General features: G+C 55.8%; 7 protein-coding genes across 8 annotated transcripts; 3 read left to right on the top strand and 4 right to left on the bottom strand.

Moving 5' to 3' along the window:
* Positions 1-307: 307 nt before the first annotated feature.
* Positions 308-1,343, bottom strand: PV07_06829 (uncharacterized protein). The gene is made up of 2 exons (XM_016393846.1): positions 790-1,343; positions 308-734 (listed from the first exon to the last, which is right to left on the bottom strand). Exons 1-2 carry the CDS (start codon positions 1,288-1,290, stop codon positions 465-467), a joined length of 771 nt encoding a protein of 256 aa, XP_016247265.1. The 5' UTR covers positions 1,291-1,343; the 3' UTR covers positions 308-464.
* A 115-nt stretch (positions 1,344-1,458) lies between these two features.
* Positions 1,459-3,722, top strand: PV07_06828 (precorrin 3B synthase CobZ). The gene has a single exon (XM_016393845.1). It carries the CDS (start codon positions 1,852-1,854, stop codon positions 3,406-3,408), a length of 1,557 nt encoding a protein of 518 aa, XP_016247264.1. The 5' UTR covers positions 1,459-1,851; the 3' UTR covers positions 3,409-3,722.
* A 25-nt stretch (positions 3,723-3,747) lies between these two features.
* Positions 3,748-5,585, bottom strand: PV07_06827 (uncharacterized protein; the record flags this gene model as incomplete). The annotated part of the gene is made up of 4 exons (XM_016393844.1): positions 3,748-4,415; positions 4,514-5,254; positions 5,381-5,468; positions 5,550-5,585. The coding sequence occupies 4 exons, from the start codon at positions 5,583-5,585 to the stop codon at positions 3,748-3,750; spliced, it is 1,533 nt and encodes a 510-aa protein (XP_016247263.1).
* Positions 5,586-6,080: 495 nt separating this feature from the next.
* On the bottom strand, positions 6,081-7,455 carry PV07_06826 (uncharacterized protein; the record flags this gene model as incomplete). Its single annotated transcript, XM_016393843.1, has 5 exons — positions 6,081-6,425; positions 6,475-6,608; positions 6,659-6,771; positions 6,825-7,017; positions 7,074-7,455. 5 exons carry the CDS (start codon positions 7,453-7,455, stop codon positions 6,252-6,254), a joined length of 996 nt encoding a protein of 331 aa, XP_016247262.1. The 3' UTR covers positions 6,081-6,251.
* Positions 7,456-8,351: 896 nt separating this feature from the next.
* PV07_06825 (uncharacterized protein) lies at positions 8,352-8,914 on the top strand (the record flags this gene model as incomplete). Its single annotated transcript, XM_016393842.1, has 2 exons — positions 8,352-8,789; positions 8,848-8,914. The coding sequence occupies 2 exons, from the start codon at positions 8,352-8,354 to the stop codon at positions 8,896-8,898; spliced, it is 489 nt and encodes a 162-aa protein (XP_016247261.1). The 3' UTR covers positions 8,899-8,914.
* Positions 8,915-10,978: 2,064 nt separating this feature from the next.
* PV07_06824 (uncharacterized protein) lies at positions 10,979-12,164 on the bottom strand. Its single transcript, XM_016393841.1, has 3 exons — positions 11,813-12,164; positions 11,633-11,733; positions 10,979-11,517 (listed from the first exon to the last, which is right to left on the bottom strand). Exons 1-3 carry the CDS (start codon positions 11,994-11,996, stop codon positions 11,269-11,271), a joined length of 534 nt encoding a protein of 177 aa, XP_016247260.1. The 5' UTR covers positions 11,997-12,164; the 3' UTR covers positions 10,979-11,268.
* A 2,304-nt stretch (positions 12,165-14,468) lies between these two features.
* On the top strand, positions 14,469-16,106 carry PV07_06823. 2 transcript variants are annotated; one of them, XM_016393839.1, is made up of 3 exons: positions 14,469-14,859; positions 14,959-15,522; positions 15,576-16,106. In XM_016393839.1, exons 1-3 carry the CDS (start codon positions 14,563-14,565, stop codon positions 15,795-15,797), a joined length of 1,083 nt encoding a protein of 360 aa, XP_016247258.1. In that variant the 5' UTR covers positions 14,469-14,562; the 3' UTR covers positions 15,798-16,106. The 2 variants fall into 2 exon arrangements, with proteins under 2 accessions (XP_016247258.1, XP_016247259.1); XM_016393840.1 differs by having other exon boundaries at positions 14,469-15,522.
* Positions 16,107-16,194: the final 88 nt, after the last annotated feature.

Here is a 16,194-nt window from a genome sequence, read left to right as displayed (position 1 = left end):
GCAAAAAGAAAGCCATCCAGATGCTCCCCCAGCCGGGGCAAGGCCGTGGACGAAGTCCTGAGAACCTAAAGAGGTGTCGATGCTTCCTTTGAACTGGATGTTGGGGCACGAAGGATTCTGGTCATTTCTTTGCCTGTGGTGGTCAGCTCTGCGACTCGATTCAACCTCCTCCTCCTCCTGGGCCGCGTGCTCTCTTTGCCTTGATTTTCATAAGTTTTACGTGACGCCTTCCTTCCACGTATGGAGGCTAGCTAAGCTATGATGCCGCTGCTGACTTCGATTTGGACAGCAATGAATGGTTCAAACTGGACAGGTAGGTGTCGGTGATGCGCCCGTGGTCTAAACTACTCAAGTGGGTTTCGAAACGCATATTTGGCTCGCCGATCCCAACACAACTTGCTCGAATGTAGCTATGCTACTCTTTCCCCGAGGGGAAGGAAGCTCCCCAAAGGCTCCTCGATGGGTCACAGAGCCAGTCGCCCTCCATCCACCGGCAGATTGACTCCGGTGACAAATGCCGCCTCATCACTCGCAAGGTAAACCGCAGCCATGGCGATGTCGTTTGGTTCCGACATACGCCGCAACGGAACGGTTTGAGCAAACCTCTCTCTCTCTTCAGGAGTATCTGGGACACCGCTAAATAGTTCTAGCAGGCCTGTGGCGCCTCTGAGCGGACAGATTGAGTTCACGCGCACTCCATCTGGCCCATACTCGGCAGCAAGCCCTTGGGTGATCTAATCCATCCATCATTAGCAAAAGCCAACAAAAGCACGAGGCGTCTCAAAGTACCGTGTTGACAAATCCCTTGGTGCCGCCGTAAAAGACCTGCCCTGGTCGAGTTCGCATGCCGGAAATGGACGAAGTGCTCAGGAAGACGCCACTTTTTCTCTCGACGAAGTACGGCATCAAGACCGAAACACTCAGATATATGCTCTTAATGTTGACGGCCACAACTCTGTCGAAATCCTCCTCCGAGACGCCCATGCTCGGCTGTTTCTTGTAGGTGGTGCCAGCATTGTTGACCACAATGTCCAGCTTTCCAAACTTGTCCTTGGCCAATCCAAGGCCCTTCTCCCAATCGCTGCGCTTGGTGACGTTTAATTCCACGAAGATGGCTTCCCCGGTGTAACTTTTGGCTGCAATCTCAGAGGCCACCTTCTGTCCATTGGCGACAGCAATGTCCGCTATCAGCACTTTTGCCCCTTCTGCTGCATATGCGTGTGCAATAGCCTCGCCGAACCCGCTGCCGGCTCCGGTCACGAGAGCCACTTTGCCGTCTAGACGTCCCATATCGACTTTTCTCTGATGGGGTGGTTTGTGGAAGTTGGGTTCCCTTACCTGGGGGTTGTGGCTTTTCGCGCTGACAAGGCTGAGAGAGAGGGAGAGAATGAGGGGAGAAAGAAACAACAGTGACTTGTGCGGAGATGCGCCGATGGCTGCCGAGGGCTCCCCCCCGCCAGTTGCATGCCCGCCGTTGGTGCCGTCGACCTGTGAGATGCCCGTCCAAGTGCGTTACAGGCACTGGCGGCATCTTTCTCCAACTCTGAGCCCTTGCAGATTGGGGGAATGCTTATGGGCCATACGCCTAGGGGCACCAACCATCCCCATGTCACGCCGATAGCGGACTTGGAGGTCGCCTCCCATGGATCTCCTGACAACTGCTTGGATGATCATCGAATTGCCGATCCAGATCCAAAAGCCGAACGACGCTGTTGCAATTTGGAGCATAGATGTCATCGTGATCTGAAAAGGACAGACTAGTCGAAGAGCCATCAAGTCGTCTGGCCGCTCGTTCCTGGCCGATATCAGTGTGAGTCAGCATCTTACCTGCGCAAAAGAAATAGAACCATAATGGTTCTTCCAAGCCGCTGTGACGTTCTCGTCGCCGGGAGCGGCAATGCTGGCTTCTCAGCTGCCGTGGCGGCCAAGCAGGCTGGGGCAAAGCATGTTCTTCTCATCGACAAGTGCCCTGAAGAATGGGCGGGAGGAAACTCGTATTTCACGGCCGGTGCGTATCGGACAGTCCATGCCGGCACTTCGGATCTGCTGCCCTTGGTCAACAACGTGGACGAGGAGACGGCGAAGAAGATCGACCTGGAGCCGTACACGGTCGACGGCTTTGCAAACGACATGAAAAGGATATGCAGTGGCCGGTCTGATCCACAACTAGCGAAGATCCTCATCGGGGATTCCAATGCAACGATCAAATGGCTGAAGAGCAACGGCATTCGGTTCCAGCTGTCGTTCAACAGGCAAGCGTACGAAGTCGACGGCCGCCTGAAGTTCTGGGGCGGGCTGTCGTTGAAGACGCAGGATGGAGGAAAGGGCCTGATCGAAGACCACCAGGCCGCGGCTCGAAAGCACGGCGTCCAAGTGCTCTACTCTACAGCGTTGAAGCGCCTGATAACGGACCCCAAGACTGGCGCCGTCACCTCAGTAGCCGTGCAGGCCAACGGCCAGGATGCCGTTATCCAGACAGGCGCTGTTATTCTGGCAGCCGGAGGGTTTGAAAGCAATCCTCGCCTGCGATCACAATATCTGGGTCCCGGTTGGGACCTGGCGAAGGTGAGAGGAACCCCTCATAACACCGGCGACTGCCTCGAGACGGCAATTCGCGACGTCTCGGCGAGTCAGGCTGGGAACTGGTCAGGATGTCATTCCGTGGCCTGGGACGCCAACGCCCCGAGTGACACGGGAGACCGGGAAGCGTCCAACGAGTTCACAAAGTCTGGGTACCCGCTGGGCCTGATGTTCAATGTCCTCGGCGAGCGGTTCGTCGACGAAGGCGTCGACCTGCGCAACTACACGTACGCCAAGTTCGGACGGGCGATTCTCGCGCAGCCAGGCCACGTCGCCTTCCAGATCTGGGACTCGCGCACCATTCCGTGGCTGCGATCCGAGGAATACCGACCGGAAAGAGTCGAGAGGATCACGGCGGACTCGATCGAGGAGCTGGCCGCCAAGCTGGCGCCGCTGGGCCTGGAGAACCGCGACGCCTTTGTGCGGAACATGACGGAATACAACGAGGCCGTCTACGCTTTCCAGAAGGAGAACCTGGGCAAGAAGTGGGATCCCGCCGTGCGGGACGGCGTGTCGACGCAGTCCAGCACGAAGCGGCTGGCCCTGGGCAAGACCAACTGGGCTCTCCCGGTCGACCAGGCGCCCTTCCTGGCCGTTGCCGTGACGTGTGGCATCACCTTCACGTTCGGCGGCTTGAAAGTCGTTCCCGAGACCGCTCAGGTGGTCAGCTCGATCACGGGTAAGGGAGTCCCCGGGCTGTACGCCGTCGGGGAGATGCTGGGGGGACTGTTCTACGAGAACTACCCGGGCGGCAGTGGGTTGACGTCCGGTGCGGTCTTTGGGCGCCGAGCAGGCACCGCGGCTGCAAAGGCGGTAGGCAGTAGCTGAGGAACACATAGCAAAGTGCCGAGGGAACGGACACGCCTTCACGGTACAGGCCTTTGGGAGGTACGAGCTGTAAATAATGATGCCACAGGCCAATATGCGGCGAACAAGTGCTCGATTTTGGGCCTTGCAAGATGAGAGTGTCAAAGAGAGGAGAGAGCGACCATCAGAATAAGAGAGAGGATAGAGATGGAGAAGGGGAAAGGGTATAAGTGAGTGACAATGTGTGACACTGCTCAGACAAGAACCCCCAAGGCCATCCACATGGGTTGGGTAGCTGGTACCTAGGAGGAATCTCGCACCTGTGTATATACTTCTACTACCGTACGGAATCCGCTCAGATCAGAGGCCGACGGTAATGCTCTTGATCTCGGTGTACTCGTCCAACGCATCCCGGCCGCCCTCCCTGCCGACACCGCTCTCCTTGACGCCGCCGAAGGGCTGCTCGCAGGCGCTGATCAGCCCGACGCGCACGCCGACCATGCCGGACTCGAGCGCCTCGCCGACCCGCCACAGGCGCGAGATGTCCTCGGTGTAGAAGTAGGAGGCCAGCCCCGCGCTCGTGTCGTTGGCCAGCGCCACGGCCTCGTCCTCGCCGTCAAAGGGGACCAGAAACGCCAGAGGCCCAAAGGTCTCTTGCTTCATGAAGAGCATCTCGCGCGTCGCGTCCGTGACGATGGTGGGCGGGTAGAAGTTGGGTCCGTATTTGCCTTTTCCTTCTTCTCCTCCGGTGGTGGTGGTGGTGGTGGTGGTGCTGCCGCCGCTCGCAAAAATCTTGCCCCCCTTGGCCAGGGCGTCCTTGATCTGCGCTTCGATCTTCTCAAACGCCTTGGGCGAGTACAGCGGGCCAAAGTTGACCTGCTTATCCCACACGGAGCCGTAGCGGAAGGTCTTTTCCAGCTTCTCTGCCAGCACCGCGGCGAATTTGTCGATGATGGACCGCTGCACGAAGATCCGGTTCGCGCACACGCAGGTCTGGCCCGAGGAGCGGAACTTGGACGAGATGAGGCCTGTTATGGGGTTTGTTTGAGTTAGGAGACTTGGATACTTTCCCGCGTTCTTTGTTGCAGTTGAGACCGAGAAAAAGGGAAACTTATTGTAGACGTACCTTCGGCGGCCTTGTCGAGCTTCGCATCCTCAAAGATGATAAAGGGCGCATTCCCGCCCAGCTCAAGGCTGGTCTTCTTGAACGTCTTTGCACACTCGGCGTGCAGGTAGCGCCCGACCGCGGTCGAGCCGGTGAAGCTCAGGTGGCGTACGATGGGGTTCTGGGTAAACTCCTCGCCGACCTGGGCCGACCTTGCCGAGCTGGAGGTGACGATGTTGAAGACGCCGGGGGGCCCGCCGGCCCTCTCGAACAGCTTGGCCACGGCGATGGCGCACAGCGGCGTCTCGGGCGCGGGCTTACAGACGACTGTGTTCCCGGCCGCGATGGCCGCGCCGACCTTGCGCGTCACCATGGCGATGGGCGAGTTCCAGGGCGTGATGGCCGCGACGACGCCCTGGGGCTGGCGGATGGTGAAGATGCGGTTCTCGCCCTTGGCCGCCGGGATCGTCTCGCCGTACTGCCGCTCGATGGCGCCCTCGAACCAGTCGATGAAGTCGGTCCCGTACTTGACCGTGACGTGCGACTCGGTGTACGGCTTGCCCAGCTCCAGCGTGCAGATGGCCGCCAGGTCGTCGCGCGCCTGCTTGATCAGGTCCGCCCACCGCCGCATCAGCCACCGCCGCTCGCGCGCCGTCGTCTTCTTGTACGTCTTGAACGCCGTCTGCGCGGCCTCGAGCGCCTGCCGGGTCTCTTCGCGGCCCAGGTCGGCGACCTCGCATATCTTCTCGTTGTCGGTCGGGTCTGTAAGGAGGCGGTTTTTCACAAGAATGAGCCGACAAGAGTCTCTCAAGGATAACGACAACAACTATCACCACCTCTTCCCTTCATCCTGGTGGTCCAGCGCGTTGTCGGTCGGGGTATCCTTACCAAGCACGGGGAATTTGGCCCCATTGACAGCGTCGACCCATTTGCCCCCTATAAAGGACCGCGTGTCCAAGAGCGTCGGATCCTGGAACTATTTCCCCCCCCCAAGAGGCAAACTCAGCTCAGTATAAGATCTCTCGCGGTAACAAGATAGGGGAGAGGCCAAGCCTACCGTGTAGGGAATCTTCTTGCAAAGTATTTCAGCCATGACTGCGAAACAGTCCTCTCAATCAGGGATATGCTGTGTACTGTGTGTTCTGCAAGACAAGGAGTCTAGTGGTCGAAACCGCCTGGGCGAGCATCGAGCCACGACATGCACGATATTGATATGTGCCTGCGCGGGGAAGCGTCAACGGATCATCCATCAACTTTACCACACGCCCGGGTAATGGCCGAGAGGAGAATGCCATGTTGTGTGGAAGGGAAGCAAGATTGAACCTCCGCATTGTTTGGTGGAATTGTTCGACTATGTGCCTACATACTCCAACTGCTGCGGAGAGGCCCAAGTGCCGTCCGACTTCGGCATGATACAATGACCTGCTAAGTACAATTTCTTTGTCTATCCTCTGGTCGATTGGTCCATCTCATTTGTAACATGATGCCCATTCAGCCTTGTCCAATACATCTGTTCCTAGTTGTTGCACGTTGGGGAACAAACTCTGACAAACAACAGAAAACTGGAATCGAGCCCTTCCACTCTGCTGCGGTATCTTGGATCATCCATCTCCCGCCGATCTTGATGAGCTCTGCTAAGGCATTTTGAACGGTCACATCCTTCTGACACGCGGCAAGTGCGCTCTTTGAACATGTGGTGCCAGCTGATCATAAGCAAACACCACAATCTCCGTCGGTCCTTGAGTTGAGACCATGGGCATCATTCATCGGTGAGGTCAATGACGACTTTGCGCTTTGCAGGAGGTTGTGGCAGAACGAGCAGTTCATCGTCGTCCTCAAGCTTTGCCTGCTCTTGCGTTCGCTTTGCTGGATTGCCACTTGTGCCGCTATCCTTGTTGTCGTTTTGACCAGCCTCTGCTTTAGCCAGTCTCGCCTGCCACGGTTAGCAAATGCAGTTGCTTGCATGGTGTCAACGAACGTACCTCTAACTCTAAGATTCTTGCTCGGGCGCTCTCTTTTGTTGCTCTGAGCACCTCTTCTGTGCGTTCAAGCATGACGACAGGGTCTGGAGGAGGCGAAGGGGTTCGTGGGATGCATCCGAGACTCTGGAGGATTTCTGAGAAGGAAGTCAGTGTGCAGTTCTGCGGGAGTTTCCTGGTTACTCACGTCTGTTTCGGTAGAGAAAGACGAACTCGTACAATCCACCATGCTCACCCTCGAGTGGAACGTACTTGGAGAAACCTAGCGGCGGCGGTGGGACTTGTGCCTTCACAACGTATCTAATCGGTGGTCAGCGACTTGTTGGTTCGATTTGAAACCAGAGATGAGGTACTTGACGTTGTTCTTGATATCTCTCCCCTTCAAGGCTGTTTCTGGGATCTCGTCCAGAGGCTTCGTCAAACCCGCTCTGTATATATAGGGATCCTCTCGCTTGAACCTGTTGGCGCGAAAGACAGTCACACGGAGAGAACCCAACGAGTCGATGTCGCTTGGGAAGGAACCTTTGAGGAGAGAGGGGTCTTCTTCTTGTTTTCACGTCAGTGTCATCGTTGAACTGGGTTGGAGAGAGGGCTTGACTCACTAATGTTCAGATCTCCGAACTCCAGGGCATAGGTAAACCAGTTTCCAGTCGCCTCATCTCGCATCAAGCGGCTCTCAATTTTACACTGTCTCGGTGTCCGCAGGATGTCTTGACCAGCTGGGCAGTTTGGGTAGCCTCTGATCGTCTTAGTCGTTTGCCGTGGCTCCTGGTCGATGCGAAGAATGGCGCGAACGTGCGAGGCAGACTGGAAGTTGAACCCAGGAAGCAACTTGACAATCACCTCGAATTTCTGACCCGCTTTCACTTCGATATAGCGCGTGATTCTGCGGCCGAACTCGCGCCCACCATCTGGATCAGGATATTCTGCCAGTGGCGCGCCGTCGACGTGGATCCCGACATCGATGAAGTGAAAGAAAGGCATGTTGAAGTCACTGCTGGATATCAGGCGCGAAGGAAGCGGACGGAAAGGTGAGGAGGAGGTGAGAAGACTGCGGGTGAAGCAGGTTGAAGACTTTGACAGTCCCTCGCTCGCCAAGTCGCAGTTGGAAGTGAAAATGCCATTTTAGAGACATGGCCGGTCGGAAAACCTGTCAGTCTTGTCGCTTGGATCCTGCTAGAGCCATTGTGAGCTTTGCTTTCATGCTCAGTGTTGTCAGAGTGCGCGGTTCCAAGAGGCCATCATCTGCGTTCCTTGTCTGACTGAGAGAAGATGGTACATCGTGACCATCACGACCAGTCCAGTCGCAACGGTGCCTATCTCAATCTACTCTTGCTTCGATCTTCCTCTTGCCCACCTCATGAACAAAGCCGTATTGTTGTGATGGCTCCCGGGATTCCATCTTCAGACACCAAGCCCTCGGCATGAAATGCTGCGCCTGTTGTTCTTCATATCTGCCAGCTTCCCGCACCTCAAAGGGAACAAAAGCATCTTGAGCGCAGCCAAAGCACGTCCACGACCTCGCCTAGAGCCCTATGCAACACCTCCGAAAGCGTCTGTGTTCTTGACACCTCAAATAGTCTGTCGTGACCACGATGATGGCTCATGATATGCTTCTCCAATTCCTGGACCGTCTCTGATTGGGACGTCCAGAGAACCTCGGTAACCCCTTTGATCCACCAGTAAAGGGCACTGTATGACTTGAGACATAGACTCTTGACCTCAACCATTCCGTGTCATGATTGTTTGATAGGTAGGCTGACCAAGCTGAGCCAGTTCGGCATAGATATCGCCATATCCCCTCTCCCAGCACACCAGCACACCTCACTCCCAGCCCACCACCCTTTCGAACCACCCCAACATCCGAGGACCAACTCAAAATGGCAAACGTCTTCGACAAGCACAAGGACAAATTGGCAGGGGTGTGGTCGCTGATATCAGCCGAAATGTACGACTCGGAGGGCCCTGAGCGAAACTTCCTCGACAAGCCCTACGGCGACGACCCGCAGGGCAAAGTGGTCGTCTCAGCCTCGGGCTTCCTGCTGGCGACGCTGGTCGCGCCGCCGGGCCTGGAGCCGATCGCGTCCGCCGACCCCACGGACGCAGAGCTGCTGCGCATCGGCCGCCACCTGATCACGTACGGCGGCTTCATGACGCTGTCGGAACAGGACGACGGGTCGCTGCTGTGGCACACCAAGGTCGAGGTGGCGTGCAACCCGAACTGGATCGGCAAGTTGCAGACGAGGGTGGCTCGCTTGAGCGAGAAGGACGGCGAAAAGTACATGACCCTCAACCCGGTCAAGTGGTACACGCTAAAGGTATGTTCGGTCAACGAACGGCACAAGGGTCCCACCTGCTGATAGCGAGCTTGTTCAGGATGGAAGACAGGCACGAGGAGAATTCAAGTGGCGCAAGATCGGTTCTTGAATGGCCGCTGGTTGTTATAGATCGGGCGTTGGCTACCTGTGTAAGCTCGACGGATCTTCGCGTGGCAGGCGGAAGAAGCGAGCAGACTCTAGAATCCAGACGTTCAAGACCTTTAGGATCTCCTTTTTCTAGCCTCTTCCGCCTCCCTTTCGCCCTCCTCCCCCATCCTTGATCTGTCCCACAGCTTCCCGTCTCGCCAGAACCCTTCCACGATCGGTGCCCTGCCCGGCTTGCCGTTCCGTGGCAACTCGTTGAGCCAGTCCCAGCGACACTTCTCCTTCCACCCCTTGCTCTTCCAGCTGTTCAGATCCGATCCCGGATCCTCGTTGAACGTGGGCAAGTACTTCAGCAACGCCCCGTCGTGGGCAAGGCAGACCATCACGGAGGGGCACTGTTCGAAGTGGATCAACTTATCCACCGACGCTTGGGCCGTAGGCGGGTCGACGTAGGCGGAGTTGCCCAGCGTGGATACTTTGTAAAACGGCGTCGTCTCTGGATCGCCAGCCGGTAACCCCGGAGAGACGGCTGGATGGTGATCTGTAAACAGACTGCACGGACATGGGGCGGGGAAAAAGCTAGAGTCGCGATCGAGCACGTCGGCCGGGACTGGGTCGGGGATGGGATACGTCGGGTTGGGTCTGAGGTCCCCGACAAAGTGGCAGATGTCGCCCCCGAGCAGCAAGAACGTGCTGTCATCGCCGCCCGTCGTCCGTGCTAGTCCGCACATGTGGCCCAAGCAGTGGCCCGGTGTGTCTGCCGCGGGGTCGGTGTGTTAGCTACAGAGGACACGCATGCCTGCCCATTGTTAGACACAGGTGATGGAGAATACGTACCGAGTAAATAAAACGAGCCGTCGCCGAAGAAATCATACGCCCCGTACCCGCCGATCCGCAGGCCAGAATTCCCAAAGTCAATCTCCCTCAGCTCGCGGCCTGCAAAATCGGACGTGCGGACGGGCGAGTCCAGCTTCTCGGGGAAGCCAGGGAGTAACAGCGGCGAAGACTTGAAGCCAGGGCCGACCACCACCTCGGTGGAGGGCGGGAAGAGGGACATGTCGCCGATATGGTCCCAATGGTAGTGTGACCAGACGACCGAAGCTGAAATATGCCCACAAGGTTCATGTCAGAAAAAGGGCCGTAGGTAATCGAGTAGGAAAGGCCATATATCACAGGTTACTGTTCGCTTCTCAATCCCTCCTCAACAGGGCCTTGAACCTTGTAACAGGCACCCCCGCCTCGCAGATATGCCACACTTACAGATGGAATCCAGCGGGACGCCCTTTTCGGCCAGAATCTCGGTGACGTCCCGGTCGACGCGCAGGCTGGGGATGACGGTGCCGATCCGCTTCTGCAGCACGGCGGCGTAGTTCCAAAAGTCCTTGCGCACGCCGAGGTCGAACATGACCCGGCGGCCAGAGGGACCGTGCTCGATCAGGAACGCCACGCAGGTCAGGTTGAGCAGCTCGTGGCCCGGCTGGACGGGCTTGACGAACGACTCGGCCCGCACGGTCATGAGCGCCGTGGTGTCGACCAGGCGGACGCGGACGGCCGTCTGAGAGGGAGGGAAGTCGATTGCGGACGCCGCCATCTTGGACAATTGTGGAAGGGGGGATAGCAAAGAAGACGGAGAAGTCTATCGGCAGCAGTGGACGCGGAAACTAGGAAAGATTGCGTGCAGGCCAGCAAATTCGGGCAACCTCCTGGTAGAAAGGAGAGGTATCGGCATGTGGTGGTCCTTTATATCGCTCTCGTAAACAATTGGGCGGCGGCTTGCCGGATGGGGAGTAAAGAGTGTTCGATGGCCATGTTTGTGGAGATCGAAGCACGATGCACGACTGGGTGTATGGCATTCTCCCCCACCCCGCATTCTTACATTAGGTCAGCCGGAAGGGGATCAACTCCCCCTCATCAACGGATATGGTTCTGATGTGAGAGGATGAGGGCAGGAGAATAGAGATGAAGCCTTGCTCGGGACGGGGGAGGTTGCTGAGACGAAAGGAGATGACAAGGAAAAGGAGTAGGCGGAGAAAAGGGGGTCACAGCCTTACGCACCAGGCTGGGCCGGTCTCGACGAGCATCATGGATACGCTATAAAGACGCTTTGAGCCTCGATGTCGAGTCGAACGGTTTGGCTGTTCATGAAAGTTGTATAGGCACTGTTGGGGAAGGCTTCTTTTGACTGTCTGGGCACTTCACGGCAGACGAGGGCTCGACAGACAATAGTGAGCGCGGGAACAGGACAAATTTGAGATCGTCTTCCAATTGACCATTACACGCTGACGGGATGGGAGTATTCCGTCAAAAATACAAGAGATATCACATATAGGAGCTCCAGATCCTGGGCAACCCCGCCTTAAGACACACCGTCGCTTTAAGCAGGATATGCCATGTCTTGTGGCTTCGTGTATCCGGTACCATTGACCTTCTCGGCCAACTCTTTCTCCCGGATCTCGGCCTCCTTATCTTGCTGGATGAGCGAGCAGCAAGCGCAGCAGCACGACGTAAGCAGGTCGCCAATGCAGTCACCCTGGAGGTTGTATTTCTTGCGGATATCGGCGCGCTGGAACATCATGGGGATAAAGTGGAGGCCGAAGCAGGAGAATCCGGTGAACATGAGGCACTGTAGACGTTAGGATCGTTGGACTCCAACACTCCAGATGCTCGCTCGCCCATCAGGTGCGGAAGTGCGGTGGCAGCCGACGCTGAAAACACAACGGAAGACCGAATTCACTCACAGAAGCATTGACGCAGTTGTATCCCTCCATGTTTCCATGCTTGCGGCTGCGATGATGGGTTTTGCCGAAGGTGACGCACGGTACGCAGCAAGTGATGAAGCCTGGAGAAAATGTCAGAAGCTCTGCACTCTGGTGTGGTGGATCATATCGTCAAGAGAAGGTCTGTCTCATCCAACGTACAAGTATCAATGGGGGCAAAGCAGCCGAAGAAGGATGAGTGCCATGGGCGGGCGTCTTGTGCTGCTGGTGCAGTGACAGTTGTCGAATCTGCCAGGGCCTCGTTGAAGCGGTTCACCCAGTCTTGCACGTCGTTGTGGTCGATCATGGCCTGGGGCGCGGCCGGTGCTGTTCCGTTGGATGCCATTTTCTAAAGAGTGTGTAGGTTGTGTCAGGAAGGAATGACTTGGGTCAGTACAAGCAAAAGAGTGGACGGAGACGGATGCTGGAGGAAGAGAACGGAGTAGAACACGACTCTGTGGTCATGCCCTGCAGTATATGTATATGACCTCTAGGCATCGGGAGCTCACCGCCTTTGGCCCGTTCTCAATGCTTGTTAGGGCACTGGGCGATGAATCTAAACCATTCTTGCATGATCAAGATGCTCTCCTTAATCACACACCAGGCCGGAAATGTTCTGGGTCCCTCCGTGAGCCTAGAAACGTGTTTAGGCGTTCAATCGCGACAGGCTGCTTCGTTGGCCACAATCCGCGCAGAGAGGGGTACAGGCCGTGTGCAAATCTCTCCATATCCGGTGCCCAGCCTCGTGAGATGCACGAGCCGAACTCTATCAAGCGAGCAGAGGAGCGTGGGAGCAGGGATGCCGACAGGAGATGGTGTGCCATGGGGCTAATATGGCTTGCAGCCCCATGTCGGGGGCCAACATTTTCCTGAGCTTTTCCGCGTTGACTCATCTTGCTCAACGCGATTGTCAAATTGCAGGCGCCGAATACGAGAAAGAAGGTTTCACAAAAGCAACGATTGACTGGCAGCCCGGATAAAGAGCGAAGTCGAAACCACGGTGGCGCGGGACCACTCCGACCAATTTTAGGGGGGCTCGGACCTCGCTTTTCCAACAGGCTTTTCGACATGAGGCGCTCGGCGGTGGAGGCATCGTCGAGTGAGAATACGAATGCTTGGTAGGTATGGCTGTAATGGCGAGGACGAAGCCCTTGTAACAGGTTTGGCCGACTTGGGCTCAGGACACTGAGGTCAAAACACCCTGCATTGAGGATGCAACGGCTGCCGCTGACCAGTCGAATAGATCTCGCCATATCACTGACAGCATTCTTGAAGTCGGAACCCCTTTTTCAGGGGCTGCAAGGTTCCGACCCCGTATCTTGGTACCTGACTACCGACTGGCCGCGTTGTCCTAAGCCCTGCAGATCATCCGTTAGTGTCTGGCTAACCCTGGAGAAGCGAAAGGATTGGGAGGGTCTCGCCTATTCTCCGCAAGGCAATTTGCAGCATGTGACGGATCAATCAAGAACGGCCTTGGAACTTTTGGAACGATCCGCTGCTTGACATCAACTGAGGTTGTCGGAGGGCGCTTTGCATATCTGGGCCAGCAGGGCCCAGGTCAAGTACCGAGTATCCAGGCCATGTCTTCACTGGCTTTGACCCCCTCGGAACCCCTTGTCACTGTGGATTTCCCTCTCGCTTGAAGCCCCTTTGTCCATGGACCAGGTTGCCTTCTGAGGCTCAAGTTGGCTGTCTGCGATGCTCACTGCCTTCGTCCTAAGCATCTGTAGAGACTGTACCGCAGCTAGGCAATGTGCTCCTTGCGTATATCGTTTATTCTCAAATCGCTGGACATCAACGGCTCCACGTGTCCTCGAAAGTTCCAGAGGAGATCCGAGACCGTTGGCGGGTAAAGTGTAGCTGTGCAGGAGGACATTTTGTACCTGGAATAGAGTTCGCACGTTGGTTGCTGTTGGATATGCGTGAAAGTCAACTTAACATCCACATACTTTGTCTGCTGATAAGTTTAGAGGCGAATCTTTTAAAAGAACTGCAGGCGCTTTGGGCAACAGGAGAGATAAAGCCTTTCGTCAGCCAGCCGCCGGGGACAAGTATGTTGCACAGTATATATTCTCGTCGTCTTAAGGCCACGGAATGTCCGTTTCTTGGGACAATAAATGTGTCACTCGGGAAAGCCACATTCTCAGTAGCAGCTTCTCTCTGTGCAGAGCAGAGGCGCAGAACTGCCTATTGAATTCGTGTGCCGACCAGCCGTGCCGACCGTATTGGCAGGATTGCCCACCCCAGACCAGACATCAAAAATTCGCCAGTAGCGGGACGTGCTTCTACCGGGATATTCTTAGCTGCAAGCATAACACGAACATTTGGTCTTGATATATTGACGATCTTGCACGAACGCGAGCTGTGAGAAATAAGTGCGTGGGACTCGTTGTAGTGCTTCCCTTGACGTTAATTTGACTGGCAGCCATCCTCGCTGCGGTGCGAATAGGACCTGCCGTATGGGGTTTGAGCCATCTATATACGAAAGTTGGGAAAGTTCCCGTCCCCGTACAGGATGAGATGCAGGGAGCCTTTCTACCGGGTTGCAGGTACAATGCAGAACTGAGAAAACTGACCACTATTGAACAAAGATCGCAGAATAGACTACGGGCGAGCGTTGTGGTCGAGGTGCTCCAGGTGGGCAAAGTCGTCGCAGCCTCGCAGCCTCGCAGCCTCGGCCTAATAGCAGCGGGATGCATTCGTCCATCAATGACTCGAGTGCGGAGAAGAACTGTTAAAGCAGCGTGGGGTCGAATCGGGGACAGATTTCCAGAAGAGTGCGCTCCGCGACGCACTTCAAGATTTGTTTATGACAGCCTGTCACTCTATTCACTGAACCATCTTGACGAAACAAGACTCGAAACGGCATCAGGCACACATCAACAGATATCTCACGCTCTTCCTCGGCCAGAATGCAGCGCCAGCCCTTCCCTCCGCCTCAAAAATCCCCCGAATTATTCCACCCTCGCCCTCAGCACATCTCACAAGTCCCTATGATGCGGTCCCCTCCTCCTCCCACCTCACAGAACCCGTCACAGCCCCAGGTGAATAGCTATGGGAACCCCTATCAGTCGCCGCCTGCCGGGGGAGGCGGTGGAGGGGGAGGGTTCGGGCCAAACTTTGGCTTCATGAGCGACCCGACAGCCCAGATGGGGTTCCAAGTAGGGCAGCACGCAATGAAGGCCGGGCAAGAGTACATGGAACAGAACGTACGTGTGCACTAGATCCTGGGACATATACTGTGGCTAGGATCTGGATCTCGTGGAGTATCTCGGTGGAAACGGCAAATGCTGACATCTCTCTGCCAGTTGAACCGCTATATCTCCGTCTCCGCGCTGAAGCACTATTTCAATGTCTCAAACTCCTATGTGGTACGGAAACTGCTGCTTGTTCTATTTCCCTGGCGTCATAAGCCATGGACGCGGCAGCAAGCTCGGATGACCACCTCTTCCACAACTGCCGACGGCACAATGACTCAACAGTCTTATTCTTTCAACTACCTTCCGCCCCGCGACGACCTCAATTCGCCAGATATGTACATACCAATAATGGCATTGATCACCTATATTCTCCTGTCGACCGTACTGGCCGGAATCAGGGGGTCGTTCCATCCCGAGCTTCTGGGCAGCATCACTAGCACCGCGATTTTCGTCCTCATTTTCGAGATTATCGTGCTGAAGATCGCGATGTATATGCTGAGCATCAGCAACGACTCTCAACTTCTGGATCTGGTGGCTTATTCTGGGTACAAATTTGTGGGAGTGATTGTGACACTCTTTCTCGGTGAGCTACTGACCGGCGGGAGTGGTACAAATAACTGGGTGGGCTGGACGTTGTTCCTGTACACCTGGTATGCGAATGCTTTCTTTCTGGTATGTGTCAATTCCCCCTCCACCGCGTCGTCTGCAACCTGACGTCCTTTCAGCTAAGATCTCTGAAATACGTCCTCCTGCCGGATGCCTCTGGAGATCCGACAGCTATGCGAGGCGGAAGTTCCTACACCGTGGCACGCGCACAAAAGAACCGCCGCACATATTTCTTAGCGCTGTATGCATTTGTGATCCAGTTGCTTTTCATGTGGATCCTCAGCCGTGAAGAGGCAGCTGTCAAAACGGTTGCCAGTAGACTGACTGGACCGAGAGCATAGACATGAGCAATGAAGACATTATCAGACATTTATTATGTACTTACAACTGATATCACGAGCTGTGTCAACATCGCTGGATTAGCAACTCGCCTCCAATGATCAGACCACGACCGACTCCTGCCGTTCACAGGCAGGGTCAAGAATGCAGCGCCTCTACGGTAACATGTGACGGTACATCATGGATCTTCTTGAAGATTTCTGATGCCCTTCACTAGGTGGTTGACCGGCAATGCCTTGTCCCGCTTATTGTCTTAGTAGGCCATGGAGACGATGCCAAGGTCAAAAGCTCTCTACCTATGTCAAAGGCTCTCTACCTATGTCAAAGGCTCTCTACCTATGTCAAAGGCTCTCTACCTATGTCAAAGGCTCTCTACCTATGTCAAAGGCTCTCTACCTA

Source organism: Cladophialophora immunda, assembly GCF_000835495.1.
Source record: "Cladophialophora immunda strain CBS 83496 unplaced genomic scaffold supercont1.4, whole genome shotgun sequence".
Lineage (NCBI taxonomy): Eukaryota > Fungi > Ascomycota > Eurotiomycetes > Chaetothyriales > Herpotrichiellaceae > Cladophialophora > Cladophialophora immunda.
Note: the sequence above shows the minus strand (reverse complement) of the source record. Positions and strands in the feature narration are given on the sequence as shown.

What these genes read in the sequence shown, in the direction of transcription:
- PV07_06829 (XM_016393846.1), bottom strand. Translation starts at nt 1,290, where the DNA reads ATGGGACGTCTAGACGGCAAAGTGGCTCTCGTGACCGGAGCCGGCAGC. An exon ending in CCAAGGGATTTGTCAACACG is followed by an intron (nt 735 to 789) that starts GTACTTTGAGAC and finishes TGGATGGATTAG; the next exon opens with ATCACCCAAGGGCTTGCTGC.
- PV07_06828 (XM_016393845.1), top strand. Translation starts at nt 1,852, where the DNA reads ATGGTTCTTCCAAGCCGCTGTGACGTTCTCGTCGCCGGGAGCGGCAAT.
- PV07_06824 (XM_016393841.1), bottom strand. Translation starts at nt 11,996, where the DNA reads ATGGCATCCAACGGAACAGCACCGGCCGCGCCCCAGGCCATGATCGAC. An exon ending in CTTTGCCCCCATTGATACTT is followed by an intron (nt 11,734 to 11,812) that starts GTACGTTGGATG and finishes CATTTTCTCCAG; the next exon opens with GCTTCATCACTTGCTGCGTA. An exon ending in ACAACTGCGTCAATGCTTCT is followed by an intron (nt 11,518 to 11,632) that starts GTGAGTGAATTC and finishes TAACGTCTACAG; the next exon opens with TGCCTCATGTTCACCGGATT.
- PV07_06823 (XM_016393839.1), top strand. Translation starts at nt 14,563, where the DNA reads ATGCAGCGCCAGCCCTTCCCTCCGCCTCAAAAATCCCCCGAATTATTC. An exon ending in AAGAGTACATGGAACAGAAC is followed by an intron (nt 14,860 to 14,958) that starts GTACGTGTGCAC and finishes TCTCTCTGCCAG; the next exon opens with TTGAACCGCTATATCTCCGT. An exon ending in ATGCGAATGCTTTCTTTCTG is followed by an intron (nt 15,523 to 15,575) that starts GTATGTGTCAAT and finishes ACGTCCTTTCAG; the next exon opens with CTAAGATCTCTGAAATACGT.